Raw genomic sequence first — 21,120 nt, 5'->3', positions numbered from 1 at the left:
AGGAACACAGGGTCCGACTTGAACCTTAAATTTAGGTAATTCACTCATTAATTAGTCAGCAAAGATTGATGAGCCACAGTTTAAAGCAGAAAGCTCTATCAGAGCTTTAAATGAGTCTCTCTTTTCTTTTTTTAAAAAATTGGAATTTATTTTTACATGGGTGTTTTGCCTTCATGTATGACTGTGCACCACTTGTGTGTCTGACCTCATGGAGGCCAGAAGAGGGCACTGGATCCCCTGGAACTGGAATTACAGGCAGTTGTGAACTGCCGTATGAGTGCTGGGAATCAAACCCAAGACTTCTGGAAAAGCAGCCAGTGCTGTTACCCACTGAGCCTTCTCTCCTGCCCCGAGGGTCTCTTCTTGAGCATTGAAGATAAACCACTTAAGAAGAACTCAGTGTTGTGTGTAGGATGGAAAGGAGTGCAAGGTTAGGCATCTGAGTGCCTTCTTGGTTCACAGGAAACACTCAAGAATATCTGCTCAGAGTGCTTGGCTTTTGTCAGTGAGTGAAATGTATAAGGAGCATCAGGCTTGTTGTAGGCAGGAGTGGGAGGGCCCATAGGCAAGAGTGTAATGAGTAACTTGAGCAACCCATTACAGCCAAAAGAGCTAAGGAAAAGATGAGATGAAAACACAGACACTGAATTCATTAGGTGGAACCTTGACTGAGAGATGAGGATGATGGGATTTTCTTTGGAGATGATGGAACATTGGCATCTTGTCACATACTGAGAGGGCTGAGGGGCAGGGATCCACACAGTAGGACTTCCTTGGCAGCCGGAAGCAGGCACTTGGGGTTGAGAGGCTGTGGGGAAATTGGAAAGTATGACTGGAGTTGAAGACGTGGAGATGTTCGCAAATGTGTTGTCAATGTGGATGAAAAGGAGAAGAAAGAGCAGACCCCGTAGGATTGAGAAGAGCTCACAGCAGTGCTAATGTGCTGAAATTGAGGACGAACCCTCTTTGTGATGGACCATTGCTTTTTAATAGCAATGAAGTGGATGCTTCCTGACAGGGAAACTCAGAGTGTTTATGAATTCCTTGATTCTCCTTGCGCCATGTAGCGCACAGTAGGCATTGTGCCTAGTACTCCGAACTCTATTTAGAAGCATCATTGTAGTGTGGAAAGGGGCCTGTACCCTAGGCCTAGTGTGGGGCCTCTGTATTTGTGGGTAGCTTGGAAGGGTTTTTCCATGGCCAGTAGCCGTGTTCTGAAGACACAGCCACATGGCTATTGGTATAAAGTATGTTCTGGCCTATGTGATAACTTGCCTTGAAGCATGAGTGTTGGCCCTGTGACATGCAGCCATAGTTCTTGCCTTGTTTAGACATCAAGGGACAGATTTTGGTTTTTGGGTTTTTTTTTTTCCCTGCACAGGGTTTAAAGCAGCAAGGGAATGTGGAACTCCAAAGAGAACTAAGCTCTCTGCCAACATCACACAGCCTCCCTTGCTGCCACATGTTGGTTATCTTCTGAGAAGGAGGCACAGAATCTTTAGAATAATTGTCGTGATTTTCTCTCTCTCCCCGGGTGGGGTAGTGGAGCTCAGCTTTCTCATGACTGTAATTAGTGCTAATGTGCAACTCAACTGCTTCTGATTTTTAAGAAATAATGACTCAAGCTCCAAGAGTTGGAGTAACTATTTTAGGTATCCCCAAGAAGAAAATGGGGCCTTTATTCTGGTTCTATCAAAAGGTGGTTTATTCCATCTTCCCCCTTTGTTGGGAATTTTGCTGCTCAGGAAGAGCATTCTTTAGTATGCAGTACATGGTGAATTAGTGCTGGACGTGGTGGGACAAGAGCTAAGGGTGGTGTGTCTTTGTTCTGTTTCTGTTACTGGGATAAAGACCGTGATCAAAGGCAACTTGGGAGGAAAGGGTTTATTTCATGTTACAGCTCTCTAGTCACACTCCATCACTGGAGTAATTTAGGGCAGGGGTTGATGCAGAGACCATGGAGGAGTGCTGCTTACCTGCTTGCTCAGCCTGCTTTCTTCCAGGACTAGGTGCCTAGGGTGTTACCACCCATGGTGGTCTATCCAGTGGCACCAGTGCTAAGAAAACTGTTCAAGACTTAATACTAGAGAATTTGAGAAAGTACTTGCAAAGTTGTATACAATTGACAGTAATCATAGAAGAATTAAGTGTGGGGACAATATAGCACAGTGATGAAGAACCTGGAGCATCCTATTTGTGAGGCAGTTAATCTGCTAAACATGGTAGGGGCATATCATAGTTTCGAGTTACTGTTGCTGTGATGAAACACCATGACCATAAACAACTTGGAAAGGGAAGGTCATTTGGCTTACATTTTCACATCATACTCCATTATTGAAGTAAGTCAGGACAGGAACTCAAACAGGGCAGGAGCTCATGCAGAGGCCATGGAGGTGTGCTGCTTATTGGCTTGCTCCCCTTGCTTACTCTGCCTGCTTTCTTACAGAACCCAGGACTACCAGCCCATCAGTGGCCCCACCCACAATGGGCTGGGCCCTCTCATATCAGTCACTAATTAGGAAAATGCCCTATAGGCCTGCTACAGCCCATCTCATGGAGGCATTTTCTCAGTGAAGGCTCCTTCCTTTCCAATAATGCTAGCCTGTGTTAAGTAGACATCAAAGCTAGCACAGGGCACTTAGCCATGGACTGTGTGTACAGGAGTTTGATCACTAGATTTCTTGATGGAACATAACGACGCCAGTTTTCCCACCTCATATTTCAATCAAGGGAAATAAAGATGAAAGATCAAATGTCACCCAATCAGAAGGAAATGTCCAGGCAGAAGGTTTGAAACTTTTAAGCATTGCTTGCTCCTTTGGAATTGTATATTTGAGCTGTCTGTACTATTGCCAGTAAGGATAAAGATTTAGGCACAGATAAATGTGAGCTGTAGTAAGATTGTTTCAGCCATAAATGTGTTTAGACTTTATTGTGAAAGACCCAGCTTCCTCTTTGACATAGATTAGCTATGTTACCCAGAAGGTTTTATAAATATATTTAATTGAATCATTTTTAAATGCTTAAAAGCTATAAAGAAACAGCAAGGGATGTCTTTACAAAGACTTGTTAATGACTGAGTAAATTAAGCATCATCTATGCTTAATGTGGGAGCCACCTGGGAAGCATGATTATATTTGCTTTAGTTTAACTTGTTGAAAAATTATATATAAATGGACACAGGTGATATATAACTTTGTGTGGCTTTTTAAATTTAGAAATCACTTCCCTCTAGAATGTTTTTTTGTTTGTTTGTTTGTTTGTTTGTTTTTTTCTGCAGCCAGGTTTTACCAAGATACAGGTAGCTTTGGTAAGCAATATAAACACCCTGAGGCACTTGTCACTGAGGATGACCTACTTATTTTGGGACAGGTTGCTACCTGTAAGATAGACAGACCACCTCAGAAGCTGTGACCCTAAATTATAGTGATCTACTTGAATACCTCTGACTGATGAATACCAAAAGAAAATATTTGGAGTCATCTATGAGATTTTGAAAAAAGAATGAAAAGCTTTGGGGGACTTTTCTGGGAGTAACTTCTTGTTCTTTAGCTCTTAGAATTAACTAGCTGGCTCCTATACCTAGCTGTGATTGACAGAGGAGGCATAGTGTTGGCTCATTCCTTAGACACTGTTAGGCAAGGGTATCCTCCAGGGCATGGTCTGCCCAAGTCAGGAGGATACATCCCTGGACTGGGAGAACCCCCGAAGAGCTGGTCATCATTAGCAGGCAGAAGACAGATAAAGGTCTCGGGTCTTTAAAGCACCTTGCTTTGGAATAAAAGTCTGTCTGGTTCTCCCTTCCCTGTGGCAAGGATCATCCGAGTTACAGGAGGGGCTGGTCAGGGCTGCCTTCATTTTCACATTAGTTTGACTTTGCTTCAGGGGATCTCTATGACTAAGGGCTTGACACAGACATGGGCAAAGTGACTTAGCTCAGTAGTGGCTACTGGTTTGGCAAGTGACATCCCTATTAACAGAAAAAGCCCAGTGAGGAAGGAGTCCTTTTGTGTTGCCTTCTAGGAACTGCTCCTGGCTGTCACACTCAAGGGAAGAGCAGTTGAAGAACTAGGCTCATAGACATTGTTGGGAGGGTCATGTCATCAGACTCCTTGGTGTATTGGACAGGTGACAGTTAAGCCTGCCCTTGTTGAAAGGTACATGTAGTCTAAGTGCTGTGGACTCTAAGATGCAGCCACCCTCATGTCCCTGGCCTCTGCCTCCACTGGTGGATGTTGTATCATCTTTCAAAAAGGCCAAGAATTTTCTTTTGGAAAAGGTGATTTTCTAATAAATGCTTTGGTTCTCTCTTCTTTCAGCTCTATCTCTTATCATCCCAGATCATTGCTTTGGGTTTTTCTTTACTCCCTGTCAATCTGAGCTACCCCCTCATTTGTTTCCTTCTTAGAACCTTCCCTTTATAGAATAGACACATGAAGAACGGTCATTTATGTCACTGGGTTATGAATCTGGCCTCTTGAGAAACAGGGCCCTATGGTGGTGGGCAAAGATGGGCTGTCTAGACAGAAGCAGTAATTTAGCAGCCCTGGTCCTTCTATGATTGAAACTGTCTATAGCATTGTTCTGATTAATATCTAAGTTCTCCAGTGTCTTAGTTTGTTTCTCTGTTGTTGTGATAAAACATCACCAAAACCAACTTGGGGAGGAAAGGGTTTATCTACCTTGTATTTTACAGTACATCATGGAGGGACACAAAGGCAGGAACCGGAGACAGGAACTGAAGCAGGAACCATGGAGGAACACTACTTGCTTTCTTATGCAACCTAGGACAACCTGCTTAGGAATAGTATCATCCACAGAAGGCTGGGCCCTCCCACATCAGTTGTTAACCAAGAAAATGTCTCCCACATGTCCAAAGGGTCAATCTTATATAGGCTATTTCTCCCTTGAGGTTCTTTCTTCCTAGGTGACTTTAGTTTGTGCCAAGTTGACAGAAACTAGCCAGCATATCTAGTTATCTTATCTGAGACTGTGTTAATCATAATTGTACCAAAGTACATAGAGGATTTAAGAAACTGATCATTGCTGCCTTGCCTTGAGATTGAGAATTCAGCATTCCAATGGAAACATCAGACCAACCCTCCATAATTTCCCAAGCTGTAGTGGAACTAGGAACTTGATTTGTGTTTCTGTCTGCTGGTTAGAAGAGAGTAGAAGTTTGGCTGATATGTGTTCTCAGAGCCTGGAAAGGGGACCTTAGGGAATGGCTCCTGGCTATATACGATCTCTGCATTTCTGACCACTATTTACTCTCCCACATTTGTTCATCAAAAATGATCTTAACTCTCCAAAACATTTTACCTTTTCCTCCTTTATTTCCAAAACTGGGGGGGGGGGGGTTGAACCTAAGGCCTTGTATATTTTAGACACGTTTTATACATCTAAGCTGTTTCCCCGGCCCTTTTATGACTTTCCGTTTTTTAAGACAGGCAGGGCGTCCTTGAACTGTGATCCTACTACCTCCTTTGTGGCTGAGTCTGTAGGCTTGTGCTGCCATGGCCAAATAGAGCTCTCTTCAGTGTTTCTAAAGAACTATGAAATCCTTTTCCAGTCTTTCCTTTCCTTGTTTTTTTTGCCCAGGAAGTACATCATTCATAGAAAAGATACCAAAATGTTTTTGTCCTTTCATCTAGATAATGTTTCTTTCTTTACTGAAATCCTTCAGTAGACAATAACAATCTATTAAGAACTAAGTGGTATCTGTGATATTCCAGAAAGTAAGGAGAGGATGTGCTCCCCTAGAAGGGAAGAAGAGGCTGTAAGGGATAGAGGCAGTGGGGCTTGAGCAAGACCAGAGGTGAGGTCCTGCAGACCTGTGAGAGCCTTTGCCTAGGGGAAGGGCAGGAGTGGAGGGTGCTGGGTGATGTTTACTCTTGGTGTGAAAAATGGCAGGTACCATCTTGATCTGAGAGGATGGAGAGAGAATCCCAGATGCTGTGGCTGTAGTTGCTGTTTCTAACTACGGTGTAATTTTAGGAAGGATAATTTTCACACATGTGGGTGGGAATCCTGACTGGAACTAAGAACCCATACTGGGTGTCTGCTGTTGGAGTCCGATGTACACAGTACAGTTTTTCCTTAGGGCCCCAGGGGCTCTGCAAGGAAGGACTGAGCAGAAAGAGCTGAGGAGTTGGCTCTGCTCTGAGAATGGTGTAGGAAGTGATGGGCTGAGACTAGAGCATGAGGGACACACAGGCTGCTTAGTGCTAGGATATGGTAAATTTGTCATCGGGACAATTTATTCCCTGAAAGAAGGTCCCTAAAATACTGTTCGTGTGATAATTTATAGGTAGCAGGTTCCACCCCCCACCCCGGATTAAAAAAACATATGTTTCTCCCAAGTTTCCATGACACCTCCCCCCCGCCCCCTGGCTGCCATGTAAATAGAACTTGTGTTAATTTACCTGACACATGTGAGGACTAGACATTCCTAGGTGATCCTGTGACAGTAACAGGAAATCAGAAACCAAAGGTGCAGTATCTTCTAGAATCTCCCTAGCAACCACATTAGCAGTGGCCGTCTTTCCAGCACTCCGGCCATCTCGAGACTGGCCTGTGAGTCCAGATTGTTCTGAACACAGGTGTTCTATTTGCATGGCCATCTCCTTCATCTACAGTACTGCGTACTTTTTGCTTGTCCTTAGAAATTACGCTCCTACCAAGTGTTAGCCCAAAACAGAGTTCTTAAAATTCTATGACAAGTAAGAAAATACCTGGAAGAGGGTAAGCTATCAAAGAAATGTAATTGGTGGTAGGTTGGCCTATGTACTGATCATTTCCACCTCACAGATGATGACTTGAGGGTAAAGAAACCCAATGACTTGCTTAGGGTTACATTATTAGGGACACAAGTAGCTGGTTCAAATCCTAAACAACAGAAAGTCAAACTTACAAATATTTTTTTTATAAAGCGTTCTTGACCCCTGGGCATAGATGGTATTTGACACCTAGGCACCCTCCACCCCCGCCCTGACTCCCTGTCACTCTAAGGTAACCCTGGTGTGTATGTAGTCCTGGTTTTTGAGTTATACAAGCAGTTGGGCACTCTTGTTGGCCATCTACAGTCTTATGTCTTAGAACTGCATGCAAGAGGCATCCTGAACAGCATGTTCCCTATTATACTTGGCTGGTAATTCATCATGTTAACTTTGAGAAGCTCCTAATGCCTACCTGGCTCTGGACTATGCTCACTTTAAGGAACACTTATTGCTGGTCCTTCAAATGGAACCACTATATTGAGGACTTACTATAGATTACTGAATTGCTAAACAGTCTTATTAATAATAATTTAAAAAAAAAACCTGCAGCCAGATATTGGGGTGAAAACCTGAGAGATCAGAGGAATAGGAAAAGCCACAGCTAATCTCACCTCACCAGCTCCACAGCTTCCAAAGAGACCTACTTCCTGTATACCCATGCCTGTATGCCTTTCTGTTCTGCCAACTCATTTCTCTCTCCATCTAGCTACATCACTTCCTCTTCCTGCCCATCTCTGTCACTTCCTGTCTGTCTGTAGAGACCTTCAGACCTTTATCGTTAGTGCTGGGATTAAACTAAATGTATGTACCACCATGCCTGGCTCTGTTCCCAAAATGGCCTTAAACTCACAGAGATCCAGGAAGATCTCTGCCTTCTGAGTGATACGATTAAAGGCGTGTGTTACCATTGCCTCTGTCCCCTTACACATAGAGGCAAGCTCACCCTCACCTCTCACCTCAACTATGCCCATCTCAGTGGGTCCACTCCCTTCACCCAGCCTGTGCATGATAGACTTACTGTAGTGACTCTTTGAAATGTAGGCTGGAACATGTCACCTCCCTGGTCAAAAAGCACCTTGAGCCTTCCCCAGATGCTCAGAATGAAGTATCAGGTCTTCCTTGTGCTATCAAGAGCATGGTCAGTTTTTATTGCCCCTCTTTACCATAGTCACTGTTCTCTGTCCATAGGGGCTAGCTTGTTTAGTCTTGAGCCTATCAGCTCATCTGGACCCCACAAGGCATTTGCATCTGCTGTTTCTTTTGCCTGGAACATTCCTTCCCAAGATCACCAAATGCCTGGCTTTTTTTTTTTTTTTTTTTTTTTAAACTGCATCTAGATCCTTTGATAGTCATTTCATTGGGAAGGGCTTTCTTTGAACAGTACCCTCTGTCTAAATCTACCTGTTTTTAGCCACCCATCCCTTATTTTCCATCACACTGCTTATGTCTGTCTGTGTTCTCCATTTGAATGTAAGCTCTGTGAAGCCAGCCAGTGGCCTTTTCACCATTCTGTGTCTAGCTGCTAGTAAGTCAGTGCTTGGCACATAGTATGCATTCAAAAAATATTTGTTAAGCAATTAAGTAATTGAACTAGTTAATTGGTTAAAAGTCTGACAAGTGCTCTTTTATATAGGTGGCCTAAGGGTAAACCAATTTGTAATTGTGCATCAGACAGACAGACTTTATCGTTTATCAGGCTCTGTGCTCAACACTCGCCCTTCCCAGTTTAATTAAACAGCTGCAGCTGGATGCTGTGATTAGCCTCATTATTGTAACAAGGAAATGTGGGCTCAGCAATGACTGTGTGCTCAATGTCATACAGTTTCTTTTCTTTTTCTATAAGGTTTATTTGTTTACTATGTACACAGTGTTCTGCCTGCATGTATGCCTGCACACCAGAAGAGGGCACCACATCTCATTGTAGATGGCTGTGAGCCACCACATGGTTGCTGGGAATTGAACTCAGGACCTCTAGAAGAGCAGCCAGTGCTCTTAACCTCTGAGCCATCTCTCCAGCCCCTGTCACACAGTTTCTAAATGAGTTAAGTTTCCCCCAATCTCCACTCAAAACCATGCATGTTAGACCTCTTTCTCATGAACCTACCAACAGTCCAGCAGAGAACAAGTAGCATAGAGGGGGATTTTTGTAGTGGACACTTTTTACAAAAGGTGAAAGTGTGTGCACTTTTCTTTGAGATGAAAGAAAGCTAAAGTTTTAGAGACTGGCACACTAGAAATCACATGTACCAATGTAAAAACACAAATAAACTTAGTTATGTTGAATCAAGTAGGCGAGACATTGTATAAACTTTTACACCTCTCTGTTGAAGGAAGAAACTGCAGAGCTGTATCTGCTCTTCAGTTCTGCTGATAAGTCTGCTGTCACACTGACCAACATTCTCCTAGCTCTGTGGTCCAGAGGCGCCTCCTTTCTTGTTTCTTGCCCTAGGGGTTCCTGTTCTGCAGCTTCAGCCACTCTTGCTCTTGTGCCCCCTCTGCTGCCCTCCCCTCCCTCCCTCTGCTGCCCTCCCCCCTCTGCTGCCCTCCCCCCCTCTGCTGCCCTCCTCCCTCTGCTGCCCTCCCCTCCCTCCCTCTGCTGCCCTTCCTCCCTCCCTCCCTCTGCTGCCCTCCCCTCCCTCCCTCTGCTGCCCTTCCTCCCTCCCTCCCTCTGCTGCCCTCCCCTCCCTCCCTCTGCTGCCCTCCCTCCCCCCTCTGCTGCCCTCCCCTCCCCCCTCTGCTGCCCTTCCTCCCTCTGCTGCCCTCCCTCCCCCCTCTGCTGCCCTCCCCCCCTCTGCTGCCCTCCCCCCCTCTGCTGCCCTCCCTCCCTCTGCTGCCCTCCCTCCCTCTGCTGCCCTCCCCTCCTCCCTCTGCTGCCCTCCCTCCCCCCTCTGCTGCCCTCCCCTCCTCCCTCTGCTGCCCTTCCTCCCTCTGCTGCCCTCCCTCCCCCCTCTGCTGCCCTCCCCCCCTCTGCTGCCCTCCCTCCCTCTGCTGCCCTCCCCTCCCTCCCTCTGCTGCCCTTCCTCCCTCTGCTGCCCTCCCTCCCCCCTCTGCTGCCCTCCCCTCCCTCCCTCTGCTGCCCTTCCTCCCTCCCTCTGCTGCCCTCCCTCCCCCCTCTGCTGCCCTCCCCTCCTCCCTCTGCTGCCCTTCCTCCCTCCCTCTGCTGCCCTCTCTTCCCCCTCTGCTGCCCTCCCCTCCTCCCTCTGCTGCCCTTCCTCCCTCTGCTGCCCTCCCTCCCTCCCTCTGCTGTCCTCCCCTCCCTCCCTCTGCTGCCCTCCCCTTCAGTCTTTCCCCACCTGAAACCTCATCAGCAGCCCCCATCCTTCCAGCTCCTCTTCTTCCTGCTGTCTGCTTTGGGGAAGGGGACAGGAAATCCATCCGCCTTCTTCCAGTATTTTCTCTAGCATGTCCTCGGCTTCTCTGTGCAACCTCAGAGCTCCGAAGTTCAAATTTCATATTTGTAATGTTTCCCCCCCTCTTACGTTGTCTTTTCTGCAAGATAATCCTTTCCTTCTTTCTCAAACAGACCCTTTCAATTGTGCCCTCTGTCTTGGTTCCTGCCATGACTCACCTGATGGTAAACTTCTAGGCAAAGGGCTCTTAGTCCAGAGGCAGTGCCAGGTTGTCACTCTGAAAAGGCACAGCTACTCTAGGACTAAAGGTTTTCACAGCTAGAGGATACTCGGGGGTCACTGGCCTGGTTCCTTTGGATTTGCTGTATTTTGTATTAGTCTGTATCAGTTAACATGCATTTGTCTGCACATAATAGAATCTTTAAACTAATGGAACTGCCAGCGCCATTTTCGGAGGAGGAACATTCTAGAGTTTGAGTAGAAGTCAGAGATGTGCAGACCCAGTGTTTGCTGTTTCTCATCTGCTACCTTCATCTTGTTGGCAGTCTGTCCTATCTTGACATGGTGTACACACTCACGGTTTTATAAGTACATGCACTGAAGGAGGATAAACAGATAACCAAGCTCAGAGAAGGATTCATAAATGGGATAGAGAGTGCTGTGCTGCCCTGTTATATCTTACAGTCTCTTTATCCAAAGGGAAGTGTTCACCACGTGAGTCAGGAGCCTGCTGTGTATAGATCTAGCCACATGGGAAGCCAAAGTGGCACCTTTCTGCCTGTTTGGCCTTTCTGACAGGCAGGGCAAGGATGAGATTCTTCTAGTTGAGAGAGAAGAAAATGGCTATTGGTGAGGCCACATTAATGTCTGTCCTTTTGTGCTGGACCGAAGAAGAAAAACTTCTGAATCATGTCCATTTATTATTTTTTTTTCATTCTCAAAATCACAAAGGTTTTTTTCTGCTTACCAGTGTTTATCTGTCTGAGCAGTCTGATGTTGCTACCTGGCCTGCAGGAAGGGAGGGCAGCTGCCATAGCACACTGCGTGAGTTAAAACAACAGAAATGTACTGCTCAGTTTGCAGACTGGAAGGTAGCATGGCGGGTGAGAGATTACCATGGTGAAAGGCCTGTTCCTGATGTCAGACTGCCTCCTTTACATAGTGTCCATGAAAAAAGGTGCTCTCTTGGGTGTCTTGTACAGGCACTAATTCATTTTTCAGGGCTCCATCCTTATGACTTTTAATCACCTTACAAAGGCCATACCTCCAAATGTGATTACAGTTTCCACCTTTGCAGTTTGCTGGGGGGGCATAAATATGTAATCCATACTAGGGGGGCATAAATACATAATCCATAATAGAGAGGGGGCATAAATATGTAATCTATAATAGAGAGGGGGCATAAATATGTAATCCATAATAGAGAGGGAGGAATAAATATGTAATCCACAATAGGGGGCATAAATATGTAATCCATAATAAAGTGGGGGGCATAAATATGTAAATAAATAATAGGGAGAGGGGGACAAACATGAGTAAATTTGAAAGAACTGCAATTAAGTGTTTGAATAAATATTAGTTATACCTCACAACAAATGTTCTGAGCTATGTTGGGTGATGGAATACTTAAAGTTTGATAATTCATCTGTCACTGGGTTTTGATGTGTAGTGTAGTTGGAATTTTCTTTGGTCCACCAACCAGCTCCCAAATAAAAACACAGAGACTTATTATTGGTTATGAATGCTCAGCCTTAGCTTAGGCTTGTTTAACCTGTTTCTGTTCATCTACGTTTTTGTCTTGGGGCTTTTTACCTTTCTTTCATCCTGTATGTCCTACTTACCTGCTTGCTCTGTGTCTGTCTGACTAGCCCTTGGTGTTTCCCTGGTGTCTCCTTGGCATCTCTTTTTCTTTCTTTCCTTGAGCCTAAATTCCTCCTCCTACTTACTCTCCCTGCTCAGAAGCCCCATGTATACTTCCTCCCTTGCTATTGGCTGTTCAGCTTTTTATTAGACTGGTCAGGTACCTTAGGCAGGCACGGTGAAACAGCAACATAACTTTGCATAATTAACTACTCCACAGCATAAACAAATGCAACACATCTTTGCATAATTAACTACTCTACAACATAAACAAATGCACTACATTCTTGCATAGTTAACTACTCCACAACATAAACAAATGCACTACATTCTTGCATAGTTAACTACTCCACAACATAAACAAATGCAACACATCCTTGCATAGTTAAATATCCTGCAACAGTGTCACTTCTCAGTCATAAATTTAAGTTAACTTTAGATTGTGTCATGAAGAATGACCAATCCTTGTTCACCATTCTAGCATTCAGTGAACGGGAATTTATCCTCGTGGGGCTTTACAAAAATCAAATATAGAGAATTTTTGTGCTTTTATTTGTTTTTGTTTGGTGTGTATGTGTCTGTGTCTTAGGGAGGGACATATATGTCAACATGCATGTGTGGAGGTCACAGGACAACCTGAAGGAGTCAGTTCTCTCCCTCTACCATGTGGCCCCAGGGATGAAACTCGGGTCCCCAGGCTTGGTGGCAGGTGCCTGTACCTACTGAGCCATCTCACCAGCCCCTTGAGATTGTATCTCTTTCTGGACGGTGGGGGTTTGAGATAGGGTTTCTCTGTGTACCGCTGGCTATCCTGGAACTCACTCTGTAGACCAGGATGGCCTCAAACTCAAAGATTCACCTGCCTCTGGCACCCAAGTTCTGGGATAGAGGTGTGTGCCACCACCAGCCGGCAACCCCTTAAGATTTTTAAATGGAATAGAAAACATCTTTCTAAATTTAGGCTCATTGGTGTATATATAAAAATGAAACAGAGAGTAACTCACTCTGTGTGGATTCTCTTTCATCTAGTAAGAGCTAGTGAAAGAAACCACTGTACTACCTACCACTGATGTTTGTATAGAAATAGCAATTACTAGTAGAAGTAGTATTTGAGACAGTCTTTCCCTATAACTCAGACTCATGTTGAACTGGCCACCCTCCTTCCTTAGCTCCTGAGTGCTGTGATAACAGGTGTGCACAGTGCCTGCCTAAAATTTTGATTGGGACAGAGAATAAGCTAGGTACAGCCATCTCAGATAACCTTCTTTTCTATATCACAGCCAATGTTAGGTATCAGATCTCCAGGGATTCTGGTAGGACTTCATTCCTTCATGTTGGACATGGATCTCAATGGAAGAGAGACATGCGAAGTAACAATTATAATTCTGTGTAATAAGGACTGCAGTTGAGGTGTGTTAAGGTGGTGATTAGCATAAATGACAGTGTCTGTCTTGTAAAGTAGTTAATATCATCCCCGTGGCTAGGTACAAAACCAGATTTACACAAGCATCACATTAGCTTGTCCATAAGTAGCAAAGCCAACCTAGAAACTAGATCTCTGGCCCCAAGCCCAGTGTCATTCACATTACACTGTATGAGACAAGACCAAAGGCTCTCTGTCCCTTGAGGGTAAGGTCAGAACTTTATTGGGGTAGACCATTTAAGATTGATCCCAGATGAACTCCCAGTTCAGTGATGACAGGGACAGTCTAGGCAGTAAGAACAGTGTGAAACAGTTTCATAATAATTTTGATGGGATGCAATTTTGGACATAGAAAAGACTAGTAAGGTAGCTGAGCCATCTAATGAAAGGCTGTGTTCTCAAGGTAAAGTATAACATACAAACCCTATACTTACGAGGCAAGCATAAGTAAAGGCCTGGGGTGTAAGTATACGGTAGGAGATTCATCCTTGGAATGTTGGGAGCTCATTTAGTGGACAGTGGAAGGCTCCAGGGAGGCTATGGTCAGAAGAGGAGCCACGGGCAGTTAATTTCCCACAAATACATCTGCTCCCACTGGAGGTAATCCAGAGCAGAAATTATAGGACACTCCAAGCCAGGAGTAACGGGACCTGTCACGATCCCTGCATATGGCTCAAGTGACTGTCAATGTCATAAAGACCTGGGGAAAAAAGTAACCATGAATCTGAAAACAGTTCAAGCTTGCTGCTATTTTATTGTTTCAGAGAATAATTGTTTAAGGAGTGAGAGTTTTCTCACTTATTTCTATTTCTCTTACTCTCTTGCTGATAAGTTATTTACTTCAAAGATATTTTCTATGACAGATTTTCAATTGTTGAAAATAACTCCAAAAGATAGAGTAATGAGGAGAGTTTGTATTTACTCTACTGCCTGAAGCAACTGGAGAACTTAAAATATGAAGTAAAACCACTGGTTATTATGGAAATGCAAGCAAAATCCACCATGAGATATAGCATAGCTGTTAAGTAGTAGTAAGAGGAGGGTGTATTATAAAAGACTATCTCAAGCCTTGCCAGGGATGTCCCTGGATGGAACACTCATTCACCGCCAGTGGGAATTAAGCACCGATAACAATTTCTTCTTGAAGTAATTTCATAAAGTTAAATATCAGAAAATGACTCAATCCGTCTACTCCCAAGTAATTGCCCAAAGGAAATGAAACTATATGCCCACTTACACATACACACAATTATATAGAGAGGCTCACAGCAGCTTCAAGTGTAATGCCAAAAACCAATAACTGAGAAAAGGGGAAATAGACAGAAGTGCTTGTGGTATGTCTAATGAACCACTCAGCAGTGCAGTGACAGAGACTATTCGTACATGTAGCAACATGGATTAATCTCAGCATAATTACTCGGATGAAAAGAATCCAGACCGTCCCTGAGGAAATGGCTTGACTCTCTTATATAAAATTTATAAAGTGCAGATGCATTTTTATTGCATGAAAGCAGGCTGACATTGCTGAGGGGACAGCAAGGGAGGAAGAGGAGGAGAAAGGAGAATTTTAGAAGGATGTGAGTGATGGATGCGTGCCACATCTTGATTTTACTGATAGTTTTATGAATGGGTGTTTCTCAAAGCTTGTCAAATAATGTACTTTGAATGTGTGCAGCTTTTAGGTCAATTCTCCTTGTCAGTAAAGCTGTATTCAAACCAAAAAAAAGAATACCAGTCCTAATTTTCCAAGTTCAATTTTCGTTAAAATCGAATTCTGGAAACTTAAAACAACATAAAGAGTATTTAGTCTTCAATAACTTTTCTGCATGTTGGTTGCTATTTCTTGATTTTTCTTAATGTTTTGAAATTATTTAAACAGAAACTATTTAATGAGGTAATCGAGTGGAAACATATATACTCTACAAATGAGAGCACAGATTGACATGGTTACCACTTAAAGGCATTTTAAAATAAGTGGTTCTAGAAATGAAACATCCCAGTCATAGACTGGCTTTGGGATGCCTTTAACTCTTAAATTATTGATGAACTCAAAATAGGTGTTTTTTTTTTCTTTTTCTTTTCAAAGACTTGGTTTCTCTGTCTAAAATAGTTCTGGCTGTCTTGGAACTCACTCTGTAGACCAAGCTGGCCTTGAACTCACAGAGATCCACCTGCCTCTGCCTTCCAAGTGCTGAGATTAAATGTGTGCACCACCATGCCCAGCCTTTAAAAATGGATGTGGTAGCATACACCTTTAACCCCAGCTCTTGGGAGACAGAGGAAAAAGGAATCTCTCTGAATTGAGGCCAGTTGGTCTATAAAGCAAATTCTAAGCCAGATAGGTCTACTTAGTAAGAGAGATCCTGTTTCAAGAAAGAAAGAAAGAAAGAAAGAAAGAAAGAAAGAAAGAAAGAAAGAAAAGAAAGAAAAACTTAAACTTGAAAGTTACAAAATAGTCCTCTTTGATTAATAATAAACTTACTGACATGTAACACGTTTTTTAGAAAAATGATTATTTTCCAAGTTAAAATATAAATACCAAGAACAGATATTTTCTGCTCTCTCTCTCTCTCTCTCTCTCTCTCTCTCTCTCCCTCTCTCCCTCTCTCCCTCTCTCCCTCTCTCCCTCTCTTCCTCTCTCCCTCTCTCTCTCCCCCAACTCTGTCTTCCTCTTTGTCTCTCATATGTGTGTGTGTGTGTGTGTAATGTGTGTGCATGTTTGTGTTGTGTATGGGCATGTACATGCCACCAGACACTTGTGGAGGTCAGAGGACAATTTGCGGGAGTCATATGGGTCTCAGTGATCAAAATCAGTTGTCAGGCTTGGTAGTAAGCATCTTTACATAACACTGAGCCATCTTACTGGCCCCACTTTTTCTTATTTTGTGATAGTAACTACTACTGAGTAGGGAGTCTGATCATTGTAGTCTGAAGTCTCTTAAGCTTTGTTTAAATTAGTGGTTCAGAGAGAAACACTTCAATCACACAGCTGCTTTTCCTCAAGGCAACCATTGTTCTGCAAGATTAACACTTCACACATACTTCCCATGTGAAGACATAGGTCACCAAATGTTTCCTACACAGGGCCAGGGAGTAAATGCTTTAGGCTGAGGATCACTGAATTGAGTGTCACAACCGTTCATTGACCTGTGCCACGGTAGAGTGAAATGCACCTGAGATGACACATGGATGGCTATGTCCCAACAAAGAGTCATAAAAACATGGAACAGGCCAGATTTTCCCAGTAAGCTGTAGTTTGCCAACCTAACCCAGTAAATGGAAAGATGAGCATATAGCCAGGTGAAGTGGTACACACCTGTAGTTCTGGTTACTAGGAAGCAGAAGCAGGAGAATCCCTCGAGTCAAAAGGTAAGAGGCCAGCCTGTGCAACATAGCACCCTCAAGGTGACTAACAGACTACATAGCAGAAAGAACCCAAGAGAGGACAGAGGGATTTCTGCTCCTGGTTTCAGAGGGTGTCAATTTCTCAGCCATGTGTACTCTGTATTATCAATGTCATCTCTTTCTGGATTTTTCTACGTGGCCTCAGCCTGCTAGTTCCTATTTTGTTTTTGTTTTTGGTTTTTTTTTTTTTTTCCAGTAATAAAAGGTTTTTTTCCTTGGCCCTTTCCTTTCCATTTTTCCTCGAGTGAGCCTGAGTTTGACAGCTTCATTGACAAGCACAGCGGCCCGTCTGTCAGCATTATAGTCTACTTGGTATTTCAGCTAAATAGGACTCTGTGTAGTGTTTGACCCTGATGACCCCTAACTGCTTCTGGAACTTTTTGAAGATACTAAATAACAGTTTGAGATTTCTTTGATTTGATTCTTATTTACATGTTTAATTTTCCTTCTTTTGCATGTTCTGTGAGTTACATCTTCTGTTTGTACTTTCAGCTCTCGTCACCAGTGACCCCCAATTTATATCTTGTTCAAATGTCTAAGCTTAACAGAGAGTCGGCTCCAGGTCCCCCATCACACATTTCAACATAGATGCCCAGTGGCTGTCTAATACCTCTTTCAAGGTTATCGCTAAAATAGCTTATACATCACTCCAAAACAGCTTTGCTCCATTCTCAGTAAATAGTTTACTGGTTCCCAGGGTGAGATCTGAAATTGCCTGAGAAGTCTCTTCTCTTTCCGTCTAATGTCTGTTCCTCTACCTGCAAGTCTGTCTTGTCTGGCTTTTCTTTCTGCTCCTCATCTCCCCACCAACCTTCCTGCATTCTCATTAGTTCATTTCTATCACCCCTCATCCTGGCTGGGCTTTGTAGCTTCCTCATGTATCTGCTCAGCCTGTCTTTCTATGCAAGGGTGAGTTCCCCTTATCCTGTGCCTGTGTGTATCTTGGAGATAGTACTTGTAGTACAGAATACTGTGGTATTTGCCTACTAGAAGCCCCCATTCTTTCCTTGTCTCTGAGATGAACCCTAACGCTTCAGTGAGGTTATATGTGGCTCTTTCTTGGGCATATGCAACTCAACTGAAGCAAACACAATCTATCCTCAGACACTTAACCCCCACACCATCACAGCTCCTCAGAGATGTACAACCCTGAAGAATCCATGCTGGATGTGTCTTTAAAAGGCTCTTCTCAGGGCAAGGAGCTTGTTTACAGGTTAAGAATGCATATTGTCTTTCCAGAAGACCTAAGTTCAGTTCCCAGCATTCACGTCAGGTGGCTCATAACTACCCATAACTCAAGCTCCAAGAAGATCTTTAGCTTCTGAGGGCACCCACACTCATGACACACTCATGAGCACATGATTAAAAATAGTATAAAACACCTTTTCTGAAGTTCTTCTCAAGACTAGAGAGATGGCTCAGTGGTTAAGAGCACATACTGCTCTTGCTGAGGACCCTAATTGGATTCCCATCACCGATGTTGGTTGGCTCACAACCTACCTGTAACTCCAGCTCTCAGACATCTGATCCCTTTAGCCTCCACAGGAACCTGAACTCATGTGTACTGCCCAGACATAGACACAGATATACACAGACACACACACACACACACTGCAGACAACCCAGTGATACCTTAGTTCCTGGGAAACTCACTGATGCAAATGTAGAGAGAAGCAAACCACCCTGATCTTCATTCAAAATCTACACTTTCCCATCGGTAAGCTGAACATTTCACTATTTCACAAGTAAGATTTTTAAACAAATCACCCAAAAAACTCTAGGTTTCTAAACTTAGAGATATTAACAATTGTTCTGAGTTATGAATAGACCAAAGTATAATTATTTCTTAGTTCACATACTTTGGAGTTCCAGCCATCATCCCTATCCTGTCAACATATTTCCCCCCCAATATTTTCTTTAATTGTAATTCTCATCCTTCAAGAAAGCTTTCCTGGTCCTTTCTAGGTGTCGATCCTAAGAGTTCCCTCTCTATTAAAACTGGAGGCCTGTTCCATGGGGTTTTCAGATTAGATGTGGATAGTGGAATGTGTTACACAGCTTTTCTATTTTACTATCTAAGGCCAGATCAGAACCAAACACTGTATGGTGTTCTTGGAGTTTGATGAAGGTAATGGATGAATATAGTGGGATCCTTTGCTCATTTGCTGTTTTGTTTCTGCTGCTCACATGACAGCATATTTGTTTAATATGCTTTAAAATTTAGATCTCAGTGAAATATACTTTTAGATACTATAGTGCAAAAATACATTTCTGTTCTTTCTTCCAGACAGTGCATTAGATTAGCATCTTCGTATTTGAGACATTACACTTGGAGTGATGGGAGGCTTAACTTGCCTGGTGTTCGTCATTTAAAAAAATAGCATCTGTGCCAGCAAATAGGGGAAAAAATCAGACAAGAACACTTTCCTAGTTTGCTTTGCATTACAAACACCATGACCAAAAGTACCTAGAGAGGGAAGGGTTAATTTCAGCTTGCAGGTTACAGGGCATCCTGAAAGGATGTCAGAGCAGGAACTCCACACAGGAACCTAGAGTCAGAGGCTATCGAGGAGTGCTGCTCCCTGGCTTGCTTGCTCAGTTTGCTTTTATACAACCCAGGACTACCTGCCCAGAGATGGTGCTGCCCACAGTAGGCTGGGTCCTCCCACATCAATCATTAATCAGGAAATGCTCCCAAAGACTTTTCTACAGGCCAGTCTTATGGAACCATTTTCTCAATTGAGATTTTCTCTGCCCAGATGACCTGAGTTTGTGTCAAGTTGACCAAAAACTAACCAGCACAATACAGAAGAGAATTCAACTGGAAAAAAAAGTTCAAAAATAAATAAATATACTGGTTAAAATGTATATTTAATAGTTCATATGTAAGAATGCTACAGTGTAATTTTTTTCAATTAACTCTTGTCTAAACAATTTTGAAGTCATGCATGCTTTACTAATAATGAGCTTTAAATGTTTAAAGTTTGAGGTGAATTTTATATGTGATAGTTAACTGAATATCTTATATTTTCATAGATTTGATCCAGGCTACCAATGAGACCAATGTCAATATTCCTCAGATGGCTGACACCCTCTTTGAGCGAGCAACAAACAGTAGCTGGGTGGTGGTATTTAAAGCTTTAGTGACCACACACCATCTCATGGTGCACGGAAATGAGGTAACCAAATACACAACTGTTTCTTGGTAGAGGCGGGTTAGTGAAATATGATGGTAATGTATGACCTTGAATTTTCACTCGTGACGGAAAGAAGAAATATGTGCTTCACATTCATTCTGAGTTTAATTTCAGCCTTGGATTTAGCTATCTTTAAATGTGTATTTTGAGTTGGACCTGTATTTCAGTGATACAGAGGCATTTAAGTTTATGATATGCTTTATGAATGTATGAGCAGGTAAAAATGTTAAAAGGAAGGATCTGGAGGGCTATTTTCCTACAGGAAGTAGTCCTTTGTGTCTTCGAATGAAGATCACTTTAATGGAATGTTTACTTTTGAAAAATATTGATACAATTAAATTACTTCTTTTATATGCAATTTCTAGTGAAGTCTATTGAATTTTCAATGTTTCTGGCATATACAGAAGTAAAAGGTCACAAAATTTAATTATGATTCAATGACTGTTTCTCTAGAGTTTTAAAAACAATTTCTCCCTTACAGAAAGTTAACAGCATAGGATGGTTTGTAACTAAGTGAACACAATAAAAAAAAATTGTAAACATATAAAGTAAATACCGCTTTACCATCAGAAGTTATTTAAAGGTATGATGTGAAAATATGGATATTTAATTCTAATTTTTGTTTTTCAGAGATTCATTCAGTATTTGGCCTCTAGAAATACGCTATTCAACCTCAGCAACTTTCTGGATAAGAGTGGATCCCACGGTGAGAAAATAAAATCAGGGAGTAGCCATTAATCCAAAGTCATTGTTACTAATAGTTTCATTGGTCACTTAAGAACATAATATGAAAGTAACTTAAATTAATTATTTAATTGTATACAATTTAGCATATGAAATATATATTAATTTTACTTTATCACTTGGAGTGTTCACTTTAAAAGGTGAATCTTGAGTGAATCTTTCTAACAGTTTAGGAGATGAGGGAACTAAAGATGTCAACCAATGAATAAGAAAAAAGATTCCTCTCTTAAATGTTTTATAGGTTAATGCAGCTGGAGTTGTTACATCTGGTTCATTCGTCCTATTTGCCTGCTATTAAATACATGTAAGGCTGGATAGACCCGTACCAGATAGCTGTGTGTATTACATAAGAAACAGGCTAT

At 42.7% G+C, this 21,120-nt stretch overlaps 1 protein-coding gene across 9 annotated transcripts in view; it reads left to right on the top strand.

Moving 5' to 3' along the window:
* Window positions 1-21,120, top strand: part of Snap91 (synaptosome associated protein 91) — a 114,362-nt gene that overhangs the window by 19,598 nt on the left and 73,644 nt on the right. For all 9 annotated transcript variants that reach the window (XM_036193836.1, XM_036193840.1, XM_036193838.1 and 6 more), the window contains exons 3-4: window positions 19,854-19,996; window positions 20,645-20,720. In XM_036193836.1, coding sequence (XP_036049729.1) covers window positions 19,854-19,996; window positions 20,645-20,720 — 219 coding nt within the window. The remainder of the gene's footprint in view (window positions 1-19,853; window positions 19,997-20,644; window positions 20,721-21,120) is intronic.

The sequence above is a fragment of the Onychomys torridus genome, chromosome 7 (assembly GCF_903995425.1).
Source record: "Onychomys torridus chromosome 7, mOncTor1.1, whole genome shotgun sequence".
Classification (NCBI taxonomy): domain Eukaryota; kingdom Metazoa; phylum Chordata; class Mammalia; order Rodentia; family Cricetidae; genus Onychomys; species Onychomys torridus.
The sequence above is the reverse complement of the archived record's forward strand: the minus strand, read 5'-3'. Positions and strand labels throughout refer to the sequence as shown.